At 41.5% G+C, this 26,206-nt stretch overlaps 1 protein-coding gene and 1 long non-coding RNA gene across 51 annotated transcripts in view; one reads left to right on the forward strand and one right to left on the reverse strand.

Moving 5' to 3' along the window:
• The window catches only part of ANK2 (ankyrin 2), a 277,110-nt gene that overhangs the window by 114,322 nt on the left and 136,582 nt on the right, over positions 1 to 26,206 (reverse strand). For 49 of the 50 annotated variants that reach the window (XM_064416065.1, XM_064416074.1, XM_064416072.1 and 46 more), the window contains one exon: positions 5,159 to 5,260. In XM_064416065.1, coding sequence (XP_064272135.1) covers positions 5,159 to 5,260 — 102 coding nt within the window. Of the gene's footprint in view, positions 1 to 5,158; positions 5,261 to 7,477; positions 7,501 to 26,206 lie in introns of those variants that run through there. The other variant, XM_064416075.1, reaches the window with a different exon arrangement.
• On the forward strand, positions 6,050 to 12,348 carry LOC135298498 (uncharacterized). The gene is made up of 3 exons (XR_010360515.1): positions 6,050 to 6,206; positions 11,180 to 11,300; positions 11,424 to 12,348. It is a non-coding gene; the product is annotated as an uncharacterized LOC135298498 (long non-coding RNA).

Consider the following 26,206-nt stretch of genomic DNA (forward strand, 5'->3'; position numbering starts at 1 on the left):
GCTTGTCCTCCTCACAGTGTACACAGCTGATGTATTGCTGCGACACGTTAATAACCTTCTTCGCTCTTCAGGAACAAACAGCAGAGAAACTGCAAAATTCATGGCCTGTAAACACCTCTGAGTGCAAAAGGATGAGGATAAGCCTCTGTTTTAGTTTACCATGCACCACAATATGGAGAGAGCAAGGCTTGTCCCAGGGCTTAATCTCTGAAATACTTGTATTCCTACCTCTGAGCCACATATCTGTTGATGTCACATTAAGCACCTGAAAGCTGGTATTGCTGTATCCATCGAGTTTCTTCACAACACAGGACTTCTTTTTAATGCATTAAAACACGAGTAAAAAGAATAGTTGAGGTCCAGTAAAAAGCTTACAGGAACAAACTCCAGCTTAAAAATAGGACTATAGACATTCAAATTCCATAATTCCTTAAATAAAGCAAGCTGGGGTAAGCAGTAGCAAGCCCTGCACTTTAAATGCTGAGGGCCAGCACAAGGGAAGCCTTAAAGCAACTTTTGTTCTCTTTCTCCCTAATCAGAACCAACGCTGCAATTATTTCCCAGCCCACGTGGCTGATCCCTGCTACTTCTGATGATGGAATCTCAGATTTAATCAATGCAACTCCTCCGTTCCTGTCAACTGAATTTTTGCAGTTCAGAACAACAGAGGTTTCTGACACGTCCCTTCTCTCCCCCCTGCCCACCAAAGAGTTGGGGAGGTTGAAATTAGTTGTCTGCTAAGCAAAACTGTGCCGCATAAGGACAAAGCCTGCATATGCCATAACTGCCATTCTTTTGAAGACTCCTTGGTGATATTAACTCCCATAAAATAACCTAATACTAAGCCTTCCAAGCTGGTGGCTCTTTACAAGTGTTTCCCTGCAGTGCCTCACTCCCTCGATTCTCTTTCTCCTCTACCACCAAGGCAGAAATGTCAGTTTTCTGTCCCATGGAGTGCTACAAACTTGCATGCACCACTGACTGCCCACAGCACTTCCTACAGTGCCACCCCTAGTTATTTTCACTGCACTGGAAAACCCCAGGGATTTCTTGGACATCCTAAAAACCACCAGCCTAGTTTAAGCCAGTCCAAAGTCACTTATTCCCCATAAGACAGACACTGACACTGCTCTTGTCTGGAAATCACACCCAAAATTTCCCTGCTACCTCTGCCTTTGTATTCAGTAGCCTCACGGAGCCATCCTCATGCAACAGAAGCTCTTTCATCCCTTCCTGGTTCAGCAGCAATCCTGCTGTGCCATTTAATCCTTCAGGGACACCACCCAGATACAATAGCTTCTCCCATTCCCACCTACCCCTACTGTGCCAGAGCAAACTGACACCACGGAACAGCTATATCTTGGCAGAGCATCAGATCAACCTGTAGTTCAAGGGACATTTTAAATCAGCCAAATCAGTGCTCTGTGGGCTTTTACACCCTTCCCTCTAAGCTCAGCTCTAACTGACAGGTATAGACAATAACCTGGCAGTCCTAGAAAGCTCAACTCATCTCCTGCTGGTGAGAATTAGTGAGGATGATAAAGAAGTTGAAATGTAGAAATGGGGAAAAGAAAATGTTTGAAGGAAGTGGGAGAAAATATGATAACAGCCCAATAGCAAGGCATAACTACAAAACACAAGGAAAATTAAAAAGCTTTTGTGACTAACACTGTGTGGTGGTGCTAACTCCTTTTGCCAGCAGAGGCAGAAACTAGAAAAAAGTACCACAGTCTTTGTTAAACTCAAATACTTTTCTCTCTTTAGATGGCTCTGCAAAGTCTCTCCTCTGAATAAATCTCTCAGGGAAGTAAAATGTGCATGTGGCAATCTCTTCTCAAGAGAGATCTGGGAAAGGGTATATTAGAGAGCTAGGCACAGCTTTCTGAAGTCCAAATGTTTGTGGAAGTTCTTGTTAAAAATATCACAAAGAAATTAAGTGGACAGTGGGGGGGGAAAAAAAAGAAAAAAAGAAAAACATTATCAGGTTACGAAAATTCTCTCTTTATGTTGCTTTATAGTTTAGGGAGCCAAGAAACTGAATTAACCTAGAGTGACATCAAATGTGGTGCTGCCGACCTCATTATGCTACAGTGCCCCTTCAGACTATAGCTGGCACTGCTGGGAGAGGCAGCGCCTTTCCACTGGGAGGGAGGGAGGGATTAACAGCTGTGCTCTCTCTCTGTCACCCAAGGAACAGAGACCCACAGAATTAAAAGGAACCCAACAAAATGAGAGCAAAAGCCAAATTGATGGAGATTCAAAAAGCCTTGAAGCTGGAGGCCCCCAAAACTACCTCGTACTTAAACCCTGACCTGCTGCTCAAGGCATTAGACTTCACAGAGGAACACAGAAGACTTTTTTAATGCAAAGCCCATCACACTTTTCCTTCCAAGACATCACCCTGAAAATTGACAAGTCTCCCAACACAAGATGGAGAGACATTACTTTATGCTGCCTTTGGATCCCCAATTCAGTTTCAAAAATCAGCAGGCAGCTGATGAACTCTCAGAATAGTCAGGGTTCAGGGTCTAACTCCGGCTGGAACCTTGGGCTGCACAAATACTCAGTGTAACATTTGTTTTGCTAAGCAACATTTTGAACATGATGCAGGAGACAGTTGTTTCCTCTTGCTACATTAACTAGAAACTAGTAGCCATATCCTAAAAAACTGCATTTATAGCATAGGAAACCAGCTTTAAAGGAAACAGATATTTCCAATGGCTATTGGTTATGCATCCTATAAAACACCAGGAATTGGATTTTTTAAGGGCCACCTCATAAAACCGGAGAATTTCTCCCTTGACATTTTTAACTCTCTCCAGAAATACTTGATTTATGATTTTCAGAATAGATGACAATGCTTGAATTCAGATTAAAGCAAGCAATTCTATAATAAGTGAACTTGTTATGATAGCAGCATTCAAAAAAGCACATTTAAGTAATGCCTAGTTGTTAACTATATAATTGTTTTATTAACTACTTTGTGTTCAGTATATCCAGAAACATTAAGCTCCATCATATTTTGGCAACAGTTACACTGGGAAAATACTTTGATTATCTATAAAAATATATCACTCTGAAAACTCAAGATGTGAGAAAAAAAAACATTGAAACTGAAGAATGAATCTCCTGGTGTTCTCTCCATTCAGGAAAGCTTATATTTAACATTATGTATGGTTTTCTCACATGACATCTAATCTAAAAATAGCATTTTACTGAGGAAAAATACCCTGCACATACAAAGCTCCATTTTTAAAAGAGCATTGAGATATCTCACTGTTAAAAATAAAACACACCCCTGCATTTTGCACAGACTGTGTTTGCTTCTCCCCTTAGACAGCTGCAACACAATGACGTGGACAACCCTGCCAAACCCTGAGGAGGAGGCAAAGGAGGAGGAGTAACTTGAAGGCTGCCATGGCTTACTCAATATTCCCTGACCTCTAGCAGAGGGAGTCTGCTCCCACTCCCAATAAAATTTACAATACACCAGTGATGCTTAATCAATGGAAGCACTGAGGGTCTTAGATACAAAAACCTCTGTGAGCAATTTTATATGGCACCAGAACTGGAGTCTGCCAGAAGCTGAAGTGCTTGGTTGTGCTCAGTGGATGGTGAAAACTTCGATCTCACCTACATGGTACCAGTGGAGCTTTGTCACCAGCTGCAGGTGGGAAGCACTTTCCACAGAGGATAAATCTGCAACAACTTTTGCCATATTCCTCCCATAACCAGCAAGAGAATATTAACACTGGGGAAAAAACTTTGTAATGTTCCTAAGTAATTATCATATTAACTGTGCTCTGTCTGGGATGGGAGGGTGGGGGGGTGACTCTCTTTGTTAATATTGGTGCTTATCATAAAGATGGAAAACTTGCTGGATCTATTTGAACACAAGAACTTGAGTCTAGCTTTACTCTCTCCTAACTGGGTAACTTGAAGTTTAGCAAGGCACATATAACTTCCCATATAACCCGGGAAGTTTTCCTTGACAGTAAGTCTTTTAAAGGAAACTTTCTTCTAGACAGTAAGACAAGAACATTTCTGTATGTTTTCAATAAGCAGAACATGAAAAGCCCCAGCTCTTATCCTCCTCATCATTAAATTCCTTGGCACAGCCAACAGATCCGTTCTCACTCCTGTGCCCCAGCTTCCATTTGACACATGCCTTCTTTAATCATCTGCAGCTTTCCTTCAGCAGGGAATGTCATAGCACCAAATATTTTAGATTATTTCATTCCTGATTCTCCCAGTTACTCTTTTTTTCTTCCTCTCCCAAAAGAAATAGCGGTCACACTTTTGGGGTTTGACTTCCAAATGGCATAGCTACTGTCCAGTTAGTGGTCACTGATCAAATCTGGCTAAGAGCTAGGGGAAAGCTGGGCACCATAAAGCCTGAGCTGTCAAATTCCCCACCAAAGAAACTGCAGTGGTTTCGCTAGAAAGCCAAGACACTTCTCAGAACTGATGCAGACACTTACTTGCATATTTATTTTAAGTCATGGTTAGAGTCTTATTAAACTTGATGGTTCTAGTCACTTCAATAAACGCTGCAAATGTAGGTCCCTAAGCTATGAAGCCAAAGTAATTGGATTTATATGAAAGACCTACCAAAGAGCCAAGCCAAAATATTGTGTCAATTAAAGTCACATCAATGGTGAAACTTTAACAGTGTACTTTTACAGCAGTTATAACTTTCTTGAAAAGGGAGACAGTATGTTAAGCACAACATTTAAGTACCTTTTATGTTATGTTGTAGATATTACTGACCAGTGATAAAAACACATTTAATTTTGTGAAACAAGGTGAAAGCCCCTGGCTACCCTTTTTAGCCATCTGAGAGTAACCAGAACTGCATTGCCAGTGCAGGTGAGTGCCAAGATTTTAATCTGCTTGGACATGGAATTATCTGGACAGCTACGACTACATCCACTCAAGTGCTTACCTACCCCCTGAGATCCCACAAAAACAAGAGGGGAAGCCTCAGACCCCCACACCTGAGCTCTCAGGAGATCAGGTGCTTCACGTGGGATGGCTAAGGAAAATCCAGGGGCTGAGCAAGCCACATTCAGCAGGATAAAGAGATAAATCACATCTCTACAGTGCTCAGGTTTCTTCCAATTCACTCTTGCAAGCTTGTGGCCAGGAAATATCTTACCTGATTACAGGTGTTAATGTCTATTCCACTTTTCAGGTATTCCACTACTTTGTCCAAATTACCAGCTCTGGCAGCTCGGAGAAAGCTTGCATTGCTGTCAGACTGCAAAAAGAGAAGAAAAAAAATTCTCCAATTAGCCCCTGCTTAAACCAGAGCACAATTTCATCAGTGGTGAAAGGTTTCCACATTTTATGCTGCAGGAGAATAAAGCTGTGAAAGAACTGAGTTTGAATTATATCTGCATTAATTAGCATATTTAAGTTCGGCAATAATGGCACAGAAGAGCTGTAGACCTGTCAGAGTGAGCAAAATAGAGCAATAATTGCTGACATTCAAAATTTAACAAAATAAAAAATAAAATAAAAAATAAAAAAAAAACCAACCCAAACAGCCATAAATCATAGTAACTGATATTGTCAACAAGAGAAAGATAAATGCATGAACTTGCTAACTATAGTTTTATGGAGAATTACATATAAATATATTATCTCCTTATATATATAATTTTATGTATTATTTATGTATTTATGCATGTTGTTTACAGATTTGTATAGATGTTATTTACAGATTTAGATCTGTTATTTTTAGATACCTACGCTCAAAGTGAGCAGCACTGCACGTGTAGCTAACCTTAGAACAAAGCGGATGAAGTACTCAAGGCTGAGTATCCAAATCCAGGATCATGCTGTAAACATTCCCACCCCTAAACTGCATGCTCTCATTAAAAAATAGGTTTAAAAACCCTATGAAAATAAGCTTTCATTTTTCAGCCAGGTTGTGGGATGTACTGTTAAGCAACAGAGCACGGAACACCTCAGCCCCCTTGCCTTTGTCTGTGACACAAAACTCCACCGGCTGCTTGGAACCAGCCCAGATTTGGATCTCCCCCCGCAGAGGCAAATCGGCCACTAAGACACCCAAGACCAGGAGACAAACCCAAGCCGTTTGGGAAGCCAGGAGTACCAGAATAAGCGTTTGGGAAGGTGTACAGGGACAGCAGCAATTTTCCCAGTTCAATCAACCGAGCGGGAGTGAGCGCAAGGAGCAGGTAAATGAGCACGAGCGGCTGTTTGTGGGGCTCTGAGCCAGAGGCAGGGGATGGCCTGACTCACTCCTTGGCACCATGAGAATATCCTAAAGCCCTCCCGCTTCCAGCCACTTATTTCAGTTGCCCAATCCAGTCCAATGCATTTTTTTCAGTCACCCTGCTTATCACTCGCTTCACAATCCCTGATTCCAACCTATTTTAATCTGCAACAGATGGATGTCATCAAAATCAGCCTCCTTACAACTGTGCTACATGCCAAGACAAAAACAAGTCTTTGTGAGCACATCCTTTCCTGGATGAGGACATGCTCATAAAGACATCAAATTATGTTTTAATATTTAAATATCTTTGAAAAAAATCACGTGTCTTGGTAAAAACACAAACCAAGAACAAATATCTGAGTGCATGAAGGGTCAGTCTGGGTGACTGGAAAAAGCATCTTTGCCCTCAATAATACACACATTTTACCTTCTTTTCCCCCATTTTTTCATGCTTTACTATTACAACAATAATCTACCACAGCAAAATCACAATCATCATATTTATACTTAAAGGTTAAGAAAGAATGATGCAACAAATTACCACCTACAACTTTGAGTTCTTAGGGATGAACCAATGAAAAACTGCTTGTTTTTCTTTCACACAGAATAACATAAAAAGCTCAAAGTGCTGACATCTCCATTATTGCTGGAAGCTCAGATTGTAGCTAAGCCCACACAACTCTATGTCATTTGTTTCTGGCTAAGAAGACACAAGCAGTACTTTCCAAGTAGATTTTCATTTCCTTGATTCATAATTTTGTTACCTCATAATCAAATTACTGCAGTGTACATCACTTCAAGTCACTTCAAAACACTTTCCATATACCAGAATAATGATCATAATGCAGGATATTAACTTCTTGTCTACATAAAGAGTAATTCAGCAGTCCATATGCTTCATATATAAATTCCCATACAACGACAAGAGAATGGCCACAAAATATTGAAAAGATTCAGCACTGTATTACAAGGATTGTGACATGGTGCTGGAAGGATTGACTTAGAAGTTAGGAGTATTCGGATCCATTTTCTTTCCCAGTTGGCCAAATCTAATTTTTTGGTAGGTTGTCATTAGTTTGTCCTTTGCCCCATTCTTTTAATGTTTTTTAAAAGCATTTTTGTCAGCACTAGTGTCTCAGGCATTTATTCACTTTAGCACACTTCAAATACAAATGCATTTTGACAAAATCCCCCCAGTAAACAGCAACAGCAGTTTCCTGTTAGCCTTACCATGTCAGAAGACAATGAATCTGGATCTGTCAGCTTTTCCAGTGGATTCCATAATCTCTTGGAATATTTTGTTATACAGCCTTCAGAGCTCCTCACAGCCCCTCAAGGTCCCTCACAGCCTCCAGAACCACTTGCAGCCTCTCATGGTCCTCAGAGACCCTCATGGCCCTTCAGAGCCCCTCACAACCCCTCAAAGCCCCGCAGAGTCCCTCACAGTGCTTTAGACCCCTCACAATCCATCACAGCCCCCTCATGGCCCCTCAGAGCCCCTCACGGGCCCCTACAGATCCTCAGAGCCCCTCACAGTCCATCACAGCCCTTTAGAGCCTCTCAAAGTCTCTCAGAGCCCCTCATGACCCCTCAGAACCCCTCATGGCCCCTCACAGGTCCTCATAGTCCATCACAGCCCTTTTAAAGCCTCTCAAAGTCTGTCAAGGAACCTCGTGGCCCTTCAGAGCCCCTCATAGACCCTCACGATCCTCAGAGTCCCTCACAGCCCGTCACAGTCCCTCAAAGTCCACCACAGCCCCTCACGGCCCTTTAGAACCCCTCATGGCCCCTCAGAACCCCTCACAGTCCATCACGGCCCTTTAGAGTCTCTCAAAGTCTCTTGGAGCCCCTCAGGACCCTTCAGAATCCCTCACGGTCCCTCAGAACTACTCACTGCCCCTCGGAATCCCTCGTGGCCCCTTCACCCACCCTCAGAGCCCCTCACAGTCCATCACAACCCCTCATGGCACCTCAGAGCCCCTCATGGCCCCTCACAGATCCTCGCAGTCCACTGCAGCCCTTTTAAAGCCTCTCAAAGTCCACCAGGGACCCTCTTGGCCCTTCATAACCCCTTACCATCCCTTTAAAGCCCCTCAGAACCCCTCACAGCACTTTAGATCCCTCAGAGTCTCTCAGAGCCCTGCATGGCCTCTCAGAACTCCTCACTGCCCCTCAGAATCCCTCATGGCTCCTCAGAACCCCTCACAGTCCGTCACCACCCTTTAGAGCCTCTCAAAATCCCTCATGGATCCTCAGAACCCCTCACAATCCATCACCACCCTTTAGAGCCTCTCAAAATCCCTCAGAGACCCTCAGAACCCCTCACAGTCCATCACCACCCTTTAGAGCCTCTCAAAATCCCTCAGAGACCCTCAGAACCCCTCACAGTCCATCACAGCTCCTCAGCACCCCTCACGGTCCTTCATGGCCCCTCACAGTCCGCTGCAGCCCTTTTAAAGCCTCTCAAAGTCCATCAGGGACCCTCATGGCCCTTCAGAGCCCCTCACAGTCCATCATTTCCCTTTAGAGCCTCCCAAAGTCCCTCAGAGACCTTCACAGCCCCTCACAGTCTGTCAGAGCCCTTTTAAAGCCTCTCAAAGTCTGTCAGAGACCCTCATGGTGCTTTATAACCCCTCATGGCCCCTCACGGCTCCAAAGCCCCTTCACGGTCCCTCACAGTGTTTCTCAGTGAGAGAAACCGCCATATCCATCTTTATCTTTTGGTGACTGGTGAAGAAAAACTGCCAACAGACTGTCATTTGGAGGCACTTCCTTCACAAGAAAGAAGACAAAAACCACAGACCCAGAGTCCCGTGCACCATATGGTATTTATCACATCTCCTCTTCCTAAGCACACACCCCTGAGTGGTTTTCTTGGGAGTTTTACACAGTTTTACAAGCAGATCATGCTTGAAAGCAAACACTCTACCAGTGAGGAAAGGAAAGGTTTACAGGAGAAGTGTTCACCTTCGGCAGCAGCATGGGAGCACAAGAACACGTGTGCCCTGTCATTTGGGAAGCTCCAAAGCTGACATGTTAATGTGTAAAGTCCCATCTGGCAGCTCTGCCCTCCACCCTCAGCCCAGGCAGGCAGAATTGAGGCTCACATTGTGTACATGCAGACACTAGGGTCAGGCAGTCAGATCAATACATTATAAACATGACATAAGAAAATGGTATGAGGGATTAAAAAATACCGAGATGCTATTTTATAGTATGGGTTGAAATCACCACCTGTGGATTTAACCAGCTTTTTCTAATGCACTGCTCTCAATACATACACAATGACAGAGCACTACAAGTTCTCACCAACTACTTTCCTAAATAGAAATTACGTTTGCATGCAATTCTAATACATGCCATAAATACAAAGGTAAATTTATATTAGATAACAGAGGAAATTGTTCACTGCTAGCGTGGGGAGGCCCTGGCACAGGTTGCCCAGAGAAGCTGTGCCTGCCCCATCCCTGGAAATGAGCAAGCCAAGATTGGACAGGGCTTGGAGCAACCTGATCTATTGAAGGTGTACCTGCTTGTGGCAGGGGGTGGAACTGGATGACATTGAAGCTTCATTTCTAAGTGCATGACTTTTGAGGAGCATTTAGTTTTATTGCGTCTTGCAGAGACCTCCCATCTTTTAATTTTTCCCACCAGCTTTTGACTGAGGATAGGTAAATCCAGCCAAAAATAAGAATTTTCAGACCACTAGGAACAAATAAACTACAATGTGACAAACATCAATACAAGTACACTTACAGCAGGAACACAAACATTACTTCATATAACTACCTAGCCATCAGATATTGCGTAAGGAAATACAAGAAATGATCAAGTGACTATATGAATAGATGACTGTGGATTCTCCCTCTTTCTTGCTAATTACACTGCTGCAATTTAACCTGAATTCGAAACATATATTTCAGGGAATCTCAGTAAATAAATCATATATGAAAATTAGTATTTTAATCAAACAGACCTTCCCTTCTGGTTCCTCTGTCCTGACTCCAGCTGTCCTTCCTATTGCATTATGTACCACATCACTTATTGCACACAACACACACCTGTTTCTCAAAGATATTTTAGAGAGAAGTGCAAAAATAAATCTTGAAATTATATGATGTACCAAACTAATAAAACATTCTCCAGATATTCAAATTTGCTAGAGAAAACCAGTTTCACACATAAGAAGACTGGGGGAGTAAAAGGCTTCAATTTTCAAAGGACAGCTTTCATCATAACATTACCCATCAAATATTTAAATTGTGTCTGTAGAAAAATGATTCCTGCAGGTTGGATTTGGGTTTTTTCCCCCTCTAAGTAAATTGAATGACTCCAGTCTGTCCAAAATCAGAAACATCTCTGTGAGAGGACAGTCCAGAACTATGGGCCCCTGAATATTTCTCATCTACTAAATACAGTTTGCTAATGGAATGCTGACAAAAAGATAATTCAAAACTCAAGCTAATATCCAAGTAGTATGCTTACACCTTAATTTAACCTATTTGTTTTGTTTGCGTATTACAATATGTACCTGAGCGGTAATAACATTTTCAGACTTTTCAAGCATGGACTTGGGGATGTACTGCTTTGATTTTATGGAGAAACATTTACTCAGCTGTAACTTTTGAAGCTATTGTCCCTGATCAGGACATGAGAAAAACCTGCTTTACATAAGTCAAGAAACTCAAATCATTATTGGCTAAAAAACCATCGATGTTCAAGTGAATCCTGTGTTATCACTGCAGGCATTAAGCCACAATTAATCAATATGGCAGGGGTAGGTGACAGTGTTAATGCCATTGAAAAACTCCAGAGTTGTGAGGCACTGTTTGTACAACAGCTGTTTCTATAATTAGCAAAATGCTGATAGCTTGTGAACTCTTCTTCATTAAGAAGCTCCTGACTGCTGGCTCATCATGTTAACATATCCAGGGAACGCCTGGAGTTGAGAATTCAGCTCGTGGCAGAAGCAAAGTTGCACCTTCTAAACTCAAATTTTCACGGTTTCTTGATGCTATTCAGTACTTAAAGATGCAAATAGGAAAAATAGCAGGTATGAGAACATATACCTTTTCCTTTTTTTATTCCCTCCTTGCTAAAGTGTCAGTTTAAACTCCTACCCTTGAGACAACCACTGAATTTTGTCCCAGCTGCCTTGGCTATTCTCTGATTTCAGGAGCCATCTGTTCCAACCAGCCATCGTTTAACTGGGTGCATCTCTAAAAGTGGCACAGACCAGGTGTTACCATTCCCCAACTCACTCCTCACAGACGGATTTTTGCCCATTAAGAAACCTTCTTCCACACCAGCATTCAGATGCAAAAGATGGGAATGCGAATACAATGCTTTTCCTCATCGAATACTTCCTGAAAAACTTGCCAGCAAGTTTATCAGTGCCTCGCATTTTATGTGCTGTACACTGAATATTTTTTTATTGAGCTGAAAGTGCTGCTGATCTCCAAAGGGCATCATACTCGAAGATGGAGCACTGACAGCAAAGAGGTAAAGGGTTTTTTATATGTTTTGCTTTTAATTAAACCCTCAGAGCAGAGTATGAGCCCACAGTTCTGATATACATGCCATAATGAGAGCTAAATATTCCACTTGCAACAGTACAGGCTCAGTAATCTAACACTGATAAATTACTTAAATGAGATAGTAACAGCTATAATGGACACGTATTTTCCCAGCCCTTAATGAAATAACATTCATCTTCTGAAAGAAAAGAAATACAACAGTGCTTTGCTTTCAAGGCCACTTTCTTTGCCCATAAAAATGTATGTTTTCATTCCATTCATTTATTGGGAGTGATGAAGGAAGACAGATTAAATCACAGATCCTAAAGAAATTTCAGTATCTAAATTCCTGGATGAACAATAGGGCCAATTTTCTTATTTCAATATCAAAACAAGATTTTTTTATCACTCAGTTTTTCCCATTCAACCACATACAGGCATTTCAGATCAGATTCATCTTGCTGTGTACCTTTGGTTGTATGGAATTTGTTCATGAATAGTTGAACTGAAAAGCCCATAATTCTAAACCAGCAGCTTTCACTAAACAAACATCATGTTCTCATAACGTAGAGCAAGTTCTTCTCCAGGAAAAAGACACAACCGGCCTTACAATAAACTAATATTTGTTAAGATGAGAAGAATCCCAGGATTTGTGAGATGTGAAGAGGAAGATAAGCTTTTAGAGGTGAGAGATCGCTAGCAAGCTAAATATTCTCTGCCAAGATGGAGCTAATAGCATCTAGTAATTAATTATTTTAAAATGCCAAAGGTCTGAATCCCTAGGTTGATATTTATGGCTAAAAATCAGAAAAATAAAAATATTCTTTATAGCACATATTATGAACCTGAATAACTTAAGGTGCTTCAAGTACTTAGGCCAATTAATTGTAGAACACCATGAAGGATATGGAAAAGCTGGCACCACTTTTTCTGGCACCGAGCTGGAGTTGCCCTCACCATGCTGTTACAGACACTGCGGACATGGCTTTGCCATGAAGACTCTGGATATTATCAGCAAAAAATGTTTTGTAATAACAAGCCGGTGAAATAGGTACAAGAAGAGAGAAAGCTTTTGTGCTATACACCGCATATGATCCAGGATTCAAACAATCCTTGATTTCAAATCAAAACATTTTCAAACACAGAAAATGATTCCCTGACCCAGAAACCTGGGATAGCATTGACCAGATTCCTCCCAGTGTTCCTGAGAACAAATATTCTCTCATTAGCTCTGCTAAGGGATGTGTGGGAGCCCGAATCACGCATTGCCGGAGCAGGTGGGAAGGGTAATACTGTTTCCATTTATTATACATCCTGGTGAAAGCTTTCTTGTGTCAGACAAAGAGGCTGCAACCCAAAGGAGATACTGTGTGCAGCACGATTCAAGATTTAGAGCGTCTTCAAGAAATTACTTTCATTGGTATGACTGGAGAGGGAAAGAATTATGGCAAAAAAAGAAGCTCAGAAAATAAACTAGGTTAAGTGATTTATGATTTATGCACATTATAAATAAAAAATGTATTACAAGTCCAACATATTCATCAAATTCTGGTGATTTCAAGATTTGCATAAAACAATTCAGTGGCAGTTTCATATCTTTTTATGAGACTGTTCTCAGAAAGCTGCATTTGAAATTTAAAAAAATTTTTATTGATCCCAGCAAACATATTTTTGAGCAACATGAGGAGGAAACCACCGAGGTAACAAACAGCCTTACCTGAAGACCAGCTCCTGTTCCAATATTGCTCCAAACAAACACAATTAGTAATGCTTATAGACACTTCTAATTTTTACTAGTGACTTCAGCTATTCCATCTCTTGTTATTGATAGGAAAAATCTCAAATATTCATCGATAATTACTTTAATTTTAGACTGCTTGTTATATTTCAACACCTTTGACTCTTTTGCCAACTCTGAAATTCCAGAGCTTGCAGGATACCATCCAGCCATTCTTTTCTCTCTGCTGGAATGCACAAATGCCTGATCAGCTAGGCTTTGTTTTTAACCAGAAGAAGAATAAAAGGATATTTTGGAAAACCACTTTAAACTATGTTCAATTTTTACTACATCTTTAAATCTAATTGACCTCAAACTAAACAGATTTAAGTTACTTGCTAAAGGGAGGGTTTAAATACACACTTAACCTTGTTCCTGTATTTGGGCCAGCTTTGGCAAATATAGTAGCAACAGAAGAGGAAAAGAAAACTAATGTAAATTTGGCTTTGAGCCTTGAATTTCCTTGAGCCAAGAAGCAAATGCCTTCTATAAACCTTTTAGGATCCTCAGCTGCCTCAGACATCTGTAGGAGTCCTCCCACTCTGTTCATTAACTTGCCATACTGGCCTGGCTGCTGACTGTACTGTGTCAATGAAGGATTTGTGAGAACTGAGGCAAAACTGCATAGCTTTCTATGGAAAAGAATGGAATCAAAGTATTTTCCCCAGCTGCATGTCCCTTCCAAAGGCAGTACTCAAAATGACAGATGTTATTTTAATCCATGCTGATTTTACAGTATAAAGCAACATCAGTTATCAGGGATCTAACAAGGGACAGCACATCAGTACTTGCTGAACTTCAGGCATGTGTAATCCCTGTCCTTCCCCTGAGCTATTCATCTTCTCCAAAACAAACTTTCTGGGATAAATCCCAGCTTGGAAACAATGTGTGAGCGTCTGAATTATCATCGGCACAAGACTAAAAAAAAGACTCTCAAATGTACCTGGGAAATAATCTTTGCATTTAAAAAATAATAAAGAGGAAAAAACCCCAGACCACCCAAAAAAACAACAAACCAAACATCCCACAGGATTTGGCTTTCAAGAATCAAAGATTTTCTAGTTTGATTAATCCTAAAAACTAGAAATATCTTCATTACTCTAAAAAGTAGGAATGTATAATCCCGTTGTTTAATGGGAACATTTCTTATGCTGAAATTTGAGACAATAATCATTTAGCCATATCCTGAAACGGTAAAGATTTCAGATTTCAGGCTCTTCTACCTTCAGAAGAGCCCCAGGATTAGTCTTGGTTCTCCTAGTTGACACACACATTCACTGAAGTACTTTAAATACTGATATGAAACTAAGATTTCCTCTAGGGGAAAATATTAAAGGAAAGAAAAATATTTAGGATCCTCTGGATACCATATATTGAGATGCTGAGGTGTTGGTAACTGTAGAACTTTCCATGGCAAGTTTCTATTACTGATGATGTTCCTAAATAGAGGTAATAATACTAGAACACCTCTAGAAAGAATTAGGATGCCATTCCAAACGTTATCTAGCAGGATAATAACCAGGCTTAACAAAAATCAAGGCTGTAAGTGAAGTTTATGACAGACTGCTGAGAGATAATCCTATCACTCTCAATTTCTCATTCCCTATGGCCAAAGTGACTTTTCCTAATAAAAGAAATGTGTGAATACCATCCGTGCTAAAGGGTCAAACTGCTCTACCCACCCAACACCATTAACCGATCGCCCATTGATTCAAATGTACTGGTTCCATAAAACAGAAAAAATGATTCCATGCTGCTTTGAGAAGGGCTAAAATAGATGTCAACAAATGGTGTTACCATAGTTGCTAATTCAGCAAGACTCATCGCACAGATCTTACTTGTACAGAGAGGTCAATGGAACACTCGAGCAGTAAATGAAGAATCTTGTAATCCTAGGCCTAGACTTTAACAATTCAGCTCTGGCCACCAGAGAGAGGAACGAGTTTCACCTAACTTCACCTGCAAAAAAGCAACAATAATGGTAAAGTCCACCTTGCCCAATCCACTGCCTTGACCAGGGAAGAAAAACTCCTATGAATGCTGCAGCAGGAAAATCCTGTGCTGCACTCAGAGAGCAGTCGGTCCCAGGCAGTCTGAAATACCTGGTTCTGAAGCAGCAGATTGCATTTGATTCTTAGGTTAGAAAAGATTAGATTAGCAAAGCAATTTTGCCATCTGAGTTGGCTGAATATCAGCTGAATTGTTCTGAACCTCATATCTGCTACAAGGCTCCTGGAGTCATCATATTCAGCTTGATGTGGCAACTCTTTTTAATGAGCCAAGACAGGGAGCATGGCTGCAGTTACATAAAGGCAGAGGAAATCTATAACAGCTAACAGGGTACTGTGCTGGATACCATATCCCTGTTCAGGAGAAAAAAATAGATACACAATTTCTCCCTGCAGAAGAAAGCTTTACTGACATTTCTAATTTAGAGACACCTCTTTCTTTTAACCTTTTCTGTATGGAATCATAAAGATGATAAGATACTGCAAACATTCTTAGGGAAATAGAGGAACTTTCCTTTGTAATCCCCCAAGCACTGTAAACCTGATTCAAGATAGACATTCTAAAGAAACTTGGCTGGTCCCTACCAGGGTGACATAAAGCCAAGGTCTTATGATTGAACACATCAAAGACATTATCAAAGTGCCTGATCTCTGCCTGCTATGAAAAGTTGTGTAGGCTGAATGAAAAGTATCCAGAAAAATAAAAAGGAATAGAAGCCTCAAAGATCACATGCTGCTCACTCCTGCCTCCTCTGAGGGCTGACCTTATGCCAAAGGGCAGCTCAGAGGCTGGACGTGTCGGGAGAGCTGTTTCACTTTGTTTATTTGTGTCACAGGGGCTTCCATACCTTTGCTGACAGGGACATCCTCTAATGCCCAGTGAAACCACCCTCATCCTCAGGCCCATCCTCCCTCACAGCCCAAGGAATCCCACTGTCCCTCCCCATGACTGCGTGTTCCCATCACTGGAGATTATTTATTAATTCAGCCAAAAACTGCTAGGTAGGAGAAAAAAAACCCATCTGCATCCTCAAAGAAATAGGTTACTTTCATGTTTCGGCTTGAAGAAAGTTTTATTTTAGAGGGTTGGGAACTAGATGATGTTTAAGGTCCCTTTGAACCCAAACAATTTTGTGCTTCTATGAAGAACGGGTCCAGCTGTGTTGTCAGTGAAATAGAACATAAAACTGGTCAGAAAAATCCAGCCAAAAAAATGTGCTACTACTAAGCCAAGACAGCATCAAAAGTGTTTTCTAGGACAGTGCAGAACTCCTTGTGAGCTGCTGCTGGGAGTGCCTTGGGTCTCCTCTTCCCCTAAGAACACAGGAACTCCGCTCACCTGTTCTTCTATGCTGCACTGCAGTAACTGAGGCAGGTGCCAAGCACCAGGTCAGACTGACACCAATTCTAGTGTACATCAACTGTAGAGAACAAGAGGTTTGGATACACTGACACTGAAGGTTTATTGCTCTTCCTATTTTGCCAGAAGTTTTGACACTATATACTTCCATTGCCAATTTTGAATTAAATAACCACTTAATTAATTTCTCAAACAGAATGAGAAATAAAGAAAAGAAAAGACAGACGAGACACTTCATTTGCCATAAATACCATGCAAGCATTTCACATCTTAGTGATTTTCTTCTGGTTTGCTGCACAAATGCTAACATTTCTCCATAAGTGTGACCCCTTGCCTGTGCCTGGTCCCACTCACTGTAACCCTCATCTGCATTAGGATCTGTGCAGCTCTGTCTCCATTGCACACAGAAAACAAAATCATGTGCTGGGCAGGCAGCAGCTCAAAAGTAAACTATTGAGTTCAAGTTTGGAGAATGATCAATACAAGATCATTCCTAGCAGTTGTGCAAACCAGGATAACGGGATAATATCCATTCGTGCTGGGCTTGTTTCACCCACGGGGCTCTCTCTTCACATACCTCAACCTTCTGGTAGCTGACAATGCTTTGAAGCCACTGCACAGCTCAGCGACAGCTGCTTTTTAAGCACAGTCAGGGCAGCAAGGCAAAGCTTCTGCATGAACAAGTTTAGCAGATCACTCCGTACTGCAAGCTATCCAGTAAGGTCCTGAGCAAAGACATCCTTTGCAAATGCAACATGCACAACCCTCATCTGAATTTTTCCCTGTGATTCCTGTTCTCTTCAGCCAAACTTACCAGGGCTTCAGGCTCTTTACTTTCTTCGATGTTGTATCCATAATAATCAGGAGTTTTATCCAAGTCCTGTATGTTCCCTTGTGTCCTTAAGCCCTTCTCTGAATGGCAAGCCTGGCAAATGGGTGCATTGCCCATATCCGCTGTTCTGCTCGCTCCGAGCAGGGGTGCCCGGCGCTCCCGGAGGACAGGGGCCCGGCCGGGAGGAGGGTCCTCGGCCACTGCTCCCGGGCCCGCCGAGCCGAGCCGTGTCCCGGAGAACCCGAAACCCCGGCAACTGCGGGCAGCGCTCGGTGACCATTTCCAATTCAGGCGCTGCCCGGCTATTTTTACACCTACCAGGCCAGCTATGCATGTCAATGGCGTGGGGTGGGCCGGGGGCCGGCGCAGCTCCAGAGTTCAAGTCCCGCTGGGCGGAATGCCCTGCACACACGGGTTATTGAGTTACCCGGCTGCGTGCCTTTCAATGTTTTGATTTTTTTCCCTGCCCTGCTCGGTCTCACTGGGCTTACATAAAGCACTGAATTTCAGAATGTTGCTAATGTCTTCTGAGTTTCTAACTCAAAAATATGATTTATTCAAGTCTATTATTCAACATCTACTTGATATTTACAAACCAAGACAACGTGGATGGGCACAGATTTCATGAGCATTTAATTTCAGTGATTCACATGGTATTTCATGTTTATGTAGCCAATAATTGTGATGAGCTTGCTTTGGATTGATATGTCCCCTGGGTATGATTTCAAATGAGCTCAAATGTATCCAAAAAGGACAATATCTACTGCTAGATCACTTTTGCTCTCGTCTATGTCATGTTTGGTCTTGTTTGGGATTTTTATTGTCAATTTGGTTTAAGGCTGGTGTTAATCTTTTAGTTAGAATAGTTATGATTAAAAATTGAGGCAAAAAACCCCACAAAACGAAACAAACAAACAAAACAAAAACAGAGGAAAATAAGAACAATCCCACCAAAACTGAGAATGGCAGCATTCCCCCTAGGCTGGAGTTGCTCATGATTGCACCCGTTAGGCTAAAAACAATGTTCAGGATTGCATGTAGCAATCTACCTCTTACCCAGAAGATGCTCAGCGCAGAATTAAAAAACAATGACACCAAACCAAACTACACCACCAAAACCCAAACAAAACAAAAAGGAAAAAGGTAGTTGAGAGTTATTTGGCAGTTTTCACACGTGACCAGCTGGGGGTAGCAGAGGCAGTGGGGAAGAAGTGTCTGCAGCTACCAAAGCCCTGTAGGATACACCACCCTGCACATCCAAGCCCAGCAGAGTGGGGCAGATATTTGAAAATTTAAGCCCTAAATTCCTCAGAAACAGAGAGATTCTCAAAGTGTTGCAACAAGCAGCCAGATCTTTTCCCTTTGAGTTTCAGCCCATTGCCAGTACGGCAGCACACCTCAGCAGGCATCCCATTGATTCCCACCCAGCTCCCCTCCACAGCAGCACCAATTATGATCCAAGAGACCAGCTCCTCCCAGCCCCCCACTACTGACTGGGATCTCTACTGTGTTAATTATCCTGAGGAGATTTTAAGGGGCTCTGTAATTGTTCCTTGCTGATGAATGCTCCTGGATGGGTCACCTCAGGTGCTGTGATGGATACATGCTGGATAGACACATGCATACAATAGTTAAAATTGTTGCCTTTGCCCTTTTGACATTTTTGCCAGCACTTGGCAACTGTTCCAGAATGTTTGTGCAAGGTTCACTTGCCCATAATTACCTGGTAACAAGTTCCTTCAGCTCTTCCAAAGCATTACCCTGTGACTGTAATAAGGTGCGTACACACTGCCAGAACTTCTTAATTTAGTTATCAAAATAAAAGGATGGAAGAAGGACTCTCACCAAATGCTTGACCAAAGTTCATCTAACCAAGGTTCATCTAACCAAGGTTCCAACATAAACTGGAACTACTAATCCCTGGATAGAGCAAGCTATTTAATATGCAAATAACTTACTGGAAAACACAAGGCACCACTCAAGGGGAAAGGGTGGAAAACTGGAGTAACAGGCATTCCCGGGAAATGCTGCTTGTGGAAAGCAACAATCTGTGCAGCCATCAGAGGGAGAGCAATGGAGCAGCTTCCTGCCAGAGCCTTTCAACAATATTACTGTTGTTTGTCCAAGTGGCCCCAAGGCTTTAGGGCAAATTACTCAGAAAAAGTGAGCGTGTTCATGTCCTGCCAGAGCCAGGGCACTGTATCCTCACCAAGTGCACGTTGGAGGGTTCAAAGCCTTTGTGGGGGAACGTGCTGCTGTATCTCTGCATTCCCATGCTCTTTGCTGTCTCGTTAGGGCTGCAAATCCCCCCAGGCAGCAGCAGTGAGGAAACCAAACCCAGAGGCACAGTTTGCAGGCACAGAGCTCGTGCCAAAGCTCCTCAGCCCTCTTCAGCAGCCCAAGAGAGCTTTTCACAGCACTAACTCCAAACCTCCTTTGATTTACTCCCTTACCTAGGAAAATTACTACTCCCTTACCTTGGAAACCTTCAGAAATGAAACTTAAAGGGTCTTTAAGAAGGAGAGCAGATATCCCATGTATTGAAGGACTGATGCTAAGGCAGGGTCCCTCTTTTCCCACCAAATGGGGAAATATTCTGGTTTCTCTGAGTGTTTCTAAGCCTGCAGCACTTATGATTGTCAGCCTTAGGGCAACACAAATCAATAAAGCCCTCAGCAAGCTTTTGGGAATTGCAACTTTCCCAAAGATTCACATAGTAAATGTTGCAATGGCTAGATACTCTCAGTTTGTTACTGCTGGCCATCAAAAAAAGCAACGTTGTACAAACACTCTGCTTTGCAAAATCCCAACCAAGACCTCAAAGACCAAGTGAGAAACAGCAAAACCCAAGCCATAAGCTCATCTGCAGAGGGAGACTTCACTTGGTGGGCTGCCATTCCACTGTCCAGGAACGGCAAAGCTTGAGTATTGTAAGATGAAACAGGACTAAGGAGAGTCGTGCACACCCAGCTAGGCAGCAACAGAAGCAAAACTGTTCTGCTGGAGAGAAACATTTCTTTACACTTCTTTTGCCATTATTAGTAACAAAAATATGTAGAAAAACAACCAACCAAAAAAAAAAAAAGGCAGAGAGAAAGAGTTCTAAGTATCAAGGCAAATAACTTAGCAACATAAATCCCCACATTTATTTTTGTTAGATCTCTCCCCAAAGAGCCATTTCCCATGACACTTTTGTGGTTAAACATAGCAATTAAAAAAAAAATTAAAAAGAGAGAGAAAAGAGACTGCGCTGGGACCTATATCCTTCTATGAGATCCCTGAACTTTGAAATGATTCTTAAAGGCAAAGTCTTTCACTCCTGGGGATATTTCTGTGGGAAGGTCAAGTAAAACACAGCTCACTTGCTTCTAGCCATTATTTTGAGTCAGATCTTGAGCTCATGTAGACAATAAACTCTGATGAGTCATGACTTTATATCATTTATGCCCACCTTTATGCTTTACAACAATGACACTGATGAGATCACTATTTCCAAAAAATTCAGCCTTTTCTTCCACTGGTCACAGAGACCACAATAAGCAATTCCCAAAGCCTAAGCAGCCTTTACAATGGGGCCATTGTCTGCTGCAGAAAACCTAGCAAATAATCCTCTTTGACTCAAATATTTTGAGTCCAATCAATTGCAAAAATCTATTTTGAGCCATTTATAAAGGACTTGCTCTGCTTTTGATGGTGAATCATTTGACACATTAAGCCTAATGATCCTCTCTGGACAGCCCTTAATCCTAGGGGCACTATACATATTTTAGCCACTATGAAGAAAAGGAAAGAGATAACCTGAGGTTTAAGCACTGCAGCTACAGATCCTGAAAACATTCTTTCATGGATAGGAAAGTATAAAACATACACAAAAAGGCACCTGAGCCTCTAGCATTCCACAGATGAAACACATCCTTACTTTACAGATACAGGAGCTTTTGGATGATTGGTGTGGCACAAGAAGGCAAAACCAACCCCCAATTTCACAGTGATGCCCACACGGGCAGAGCAGTTTATGTATCACCTATTTTTCTCATTAAAAAATTGCAGTTAATATTTCTTTTCCCTCTCAGCCTTGGTTCCACCTCATGGGCATTGAAAGGCACACATTAACATGAAGGACTGAGTAACACAAGAGAAATCTTACAGGGATTGTTGACAAAACTAAAAATCAATGCAAGGCGAAATATTCAAAGATAACCTGAGGGTAAAGTGTAAGATGTAGCTCTGGCCCACCCATGCCAACACAGCTATAAAGTAAATTGTCACTTCTCATGCCCAAAATAGCTTTTTTGCTCATTTCAACAGAACTAAGGCGTTCTTTGAGTATTTCATGGTTTTTATATCCTCCTGTGCCACTAAGCTCTAATTGGTGCCTATTTGCATCAGTCTAAATCTAAATCAAATCTCAGGCCCTTTATTAGCTCTGATTTTTCTTCCTTAACCCAGACCAGATACTATTTCTGCTTTAAATCATCTTCTAGGATATTGTGAAGCTATCACATTCTGAATTTGGAATATCAAGTAAGGCCTCAGTTCTCCAAGAAAACCATCCAATTTTCCCTTCTGAATACATCAGCAGGAGCTCACTGCTGATTCTGAAAACCCCAAGTCTCCTAAGCTCTTGTTGCTTCTGAAGTTTGTCACTTCTGTTGGATTTCTTATGAGTTTGACACAATTTTCAAAACCAAATATTGCTTCTTTTGATATAAAACCAGTTTGTAGGGAACTACATATTTAACATATCAGAGACGGTTTGCCTCATATACACAGGAATACAATGTATAAAGTTTGCCACCTGTTGCATCTTTTGCTTTACTGTAGTTTAACAGAATCAATTAATTCAATGAGGAATGAAGTAACAATGTTAAATGTATAATTTTTCCTTGGCTGAAGAGCACATTCTAGGAATCCTCAAAGAATTACATTCTTTTGGCTAGTATTGTGCCCCTGATTTCAGCTTTTCCTCACCCATTGTACTAATGGTTGCTGTCCTGGTGCATCATTGATGGAAAATGATACAAAGTCGTTCATCACAGGTTCTTAAGTGAAAACCCAGAGTTCATTTACCTGGTTTCTATTTTATTTTGCACCTTGTGCCTGTCTGTTATCTTGGGACCCATTAAACATATCTGTTAGAAACAAGAGTTACTATAATTCACATTAGAAAATCATTACATCTCGAATATTTACTTTAATGATTTGCTCTTGATGGTTGAACTAGAAACATAAAGAGTATATTAGTGCCACTGAAAAGAAACTAAACCTAATGCCCCAATTCCCACACCAATATGAGTTAATGCATACTGATCTAGGTACAGGTGCACGCACACTGAATATACCTGTACACCAATGCTTAAAACAACCTGGCCATGCCCAGTACACCCACATTTAGTTGAACTGCAGCCATAAAACTGCAATTTTTCTATTCTCCAATATTATATCTGTGTTTCATGTGCTCAGCTAATGGCACCAACAGCTACTTGGGAAAACAAAGCAGAATCCAGTGTTACTGACTCCGTCTCTGCCTTTAACAAGGCTCTGGTGTGGATGAACACACATCCACTTTGGAGCAGGCTCCAAAGGTGAAGGAGTGTAGGGGGATGCCCCCAATGAGAGAGGGACAAACTAGCCTTTGTCCCCCAAAAAAGGAAGAAAGCCCAGAAGTTTCTCCCAACGATCAGGTGAAAAGCCACCTTATAGGACCCCAGAGACTTCACTAAAACCTTGGGGTCACCTAATTGGATGAGAGCCAAAAGATCCCGCCTGGGCCATCAGGTAGAAAAAGAGAAGACAAAAGAATGACGAGGCTTTTGTGAAGGTGTTTTACCAGGAGCAGACCTCTGTACCTGGATCGGATTTTCTGTTTATTGTTTTTCCTTTTATTAAACAGTTTGGTTTCCAACACTGCAGCAGAAGCCATCCTGCTCATTATTTGCCTCCAAAGGTAATAGCTGAGCTATCCTTTGTGTGTATTAAGTTTTCTTTTAAAGGCTCATAAAACCCTGGCCCGACGAAACAAAACTTAATACAAAGGCTTCATCCGCCCAATTTTTGAAGAGACAGTGAGCCATGAAAGGAAAAAATTATGTGCTCTATTCATCACATGTCAACAAACAGTACTTGAAAGCTTGGGTTTGTATCACTCCTGTCTAATATTTTGCCTTTCCCTGCACTGACAGAGTTACAGTAGATGATAAATAAAAGATTTCAATCTTCCAAAAGCAATTCCCTATGATCAAAAGGGTTCTAACAGAGTACAATCAAGAATTTTTGTTTCTGTAAGCAAGCAATTTGTGCCTTATAGTGACACACATCATCCAAACGAGGGCCAGAATAGTGTGAAAAACAAATAAGTCTGCTGAGTAAGTGACTAAACTTCATTATCGCAGCCACACACGCAGTTCTAACAGACAATTTGAGATCTTGTGATTGAAAACACACCTTCACATCATTCATCAGCTACTTAAGGCCTGCCACCCTGGGAAAGAACCAAATCACCTCTATAAAGTTGATAGAAGCACCAAAGGTCATCGGGAAGAGCACAGCATCTGTAAAAAAGTCTGCATCAAATTCTGCTGTAATTCTGCATAATGAACAAATTAGAAATTGGGAGATTATGACCAACTGACAAAGCAAGTGCTTGGGCACTGTAGCCTCTCAGGGTTGTTAAAACCAGCAGTTCCTATAAATTAAAGAGAGCCAAGGAAGGCACAGTGACAAAACTGAGCCATTTATTTGCAGAGAAATCCAAGGAGTGCTGGAAAACTTTCTTCAGCTGCCATTGCTAACTCATGACATGTGGGATGCACAATAATGGCGGCACACCCTGTGGCTGCTAAACAAGAGGCAAAGTAACCAAGGTTTTAAGAACTTCATATTTTTATAAGAAACAAACACATGATAAAGAAATAATCAAATGAACATTAGTTTTGTAGATAAGATATTAGAAAATTCAGGGAAGCATGGAACAGAACAACACCTTTAACAAAAAAAAAAAAAAAAAAAAACAACCCACAAACTTCTGAAAAAGGAGGAGCTTCACAGGTTCTCTGCAGTTCTCAGTAGCACCCAGCAGATGGGAGTCGCTCAAAAACTGCCCTCAGGGACACAAGCCCAAATTTAAACTGCACTGCAGACAGGAGTTACCCCTTCTCGGTCTGGTATCTCTGAAGACACTGATAATAATGAACAATACTCATATCTGGCATGCCTGGAAGCCATGAGCTGTGGAAAGGATCATGGCAGCATGAACATATTCACACAAAAAAAAAAAAAAAATCTGGTTTCTCTCAAAACACAATAATGCAATTTTTAAAAAAAGCATAATTACATAAGAACCAAAACTAAGTGCTAGTAAGGTCCATTAAAGGAGCTCAGTTAAAATAGACAAACCAGCAGAAATCCCAAACATATATAAACCCACAGGTTTACTGCCAGCAAGAAACACAAAAATTTACTAAATAATCTTTCATAAAGCCTATGGCTTTCTTTCCAAATTTTTAATGTCAAGAAAAGGGCTACAGCATTTATTAGAAATTTTATGCTCCATTATAACTGTAACATTTGATCATTACCAAACACATGATGCTACCGCATTCTCCTATGCACCCTACAGTGTCCCAGGAACTGAGAGAGAACTCTTGGCCACGACCACTCCCCCACCCCCCCTTCACAAAGCCCCAGGACTCCAGCGTGGACAGAGCCCAGGCAGGCAGGAGAGCTCAAGCAGCAGAGGATTCCACCCCGCAGGACATCCAGCCTCTTCCAGCTAGGAGCACCTTTTCCCATCTGCATTACTTCTTGCCAGCCCTGCTCTGTCACTGTTACAGTTCATTTATTTGGTCTTCATGGCCCCATGTCAAAATTTGGCCCCAAGGCAGTGACAAGATGGAAAACAGGTCACAACCTCCACAAACCACTCCCTTCTCCAAGACCTCCTCTCAATACTGGATTTCCATCTTTCCTCTCTGACAGCATCTTCCCAACACCAACTGGGACAGAAATATATAAAATTTCAATTACATGGAATGGAAAATTAATATATTTCCTATTAGGTAATAGAAAAGGTCAGAAATAGATTCCAGTTTATTCCAACCTGCCTCTTGTTACTCTTCCTGAGAGTAATACCTTCTCCTACAACCAGCCTGAGCTGGGAAGTCCCATGGACTTCTTTAAGTGCTCATCAACAGAAAAAAAATTGCTGAACTGCTCCTTAGTCTGTACTACAGGAAATAAATAATTTTAGAAAAACAGGGAAGAGGAACCAAGATGCCCATCTCATTGGAAGCAACTCCCTATTTTGTGGAATGCAGCACGAAACTTATTTTTTCCTACAAGACTTGTAGCTTCAGAACTCAATCCAGATGATCTTTTAGAACAACAGCAAGGCATGTTCTGTATTTGAGATACAAATGCCTACAAAGCAGTCATATGATAATGCAGTCCAACACTGATGAAGTGAA

The sequence above is a fragment of the Passer domesticus genome, chromosome 4, assembly GCF_036417665.1.
Source record: "Passer domesticus isolate bPasDom1 chromosome 4, bPasDom1.hap1, whole genome shotgun sequence".
Taxonomy (NCBI): domain Eukaryota; kingdom Metazoa; phylum Chordata; class Aves; order Passeriformes; family Passeridae; genus Passer; species Passer domesticus.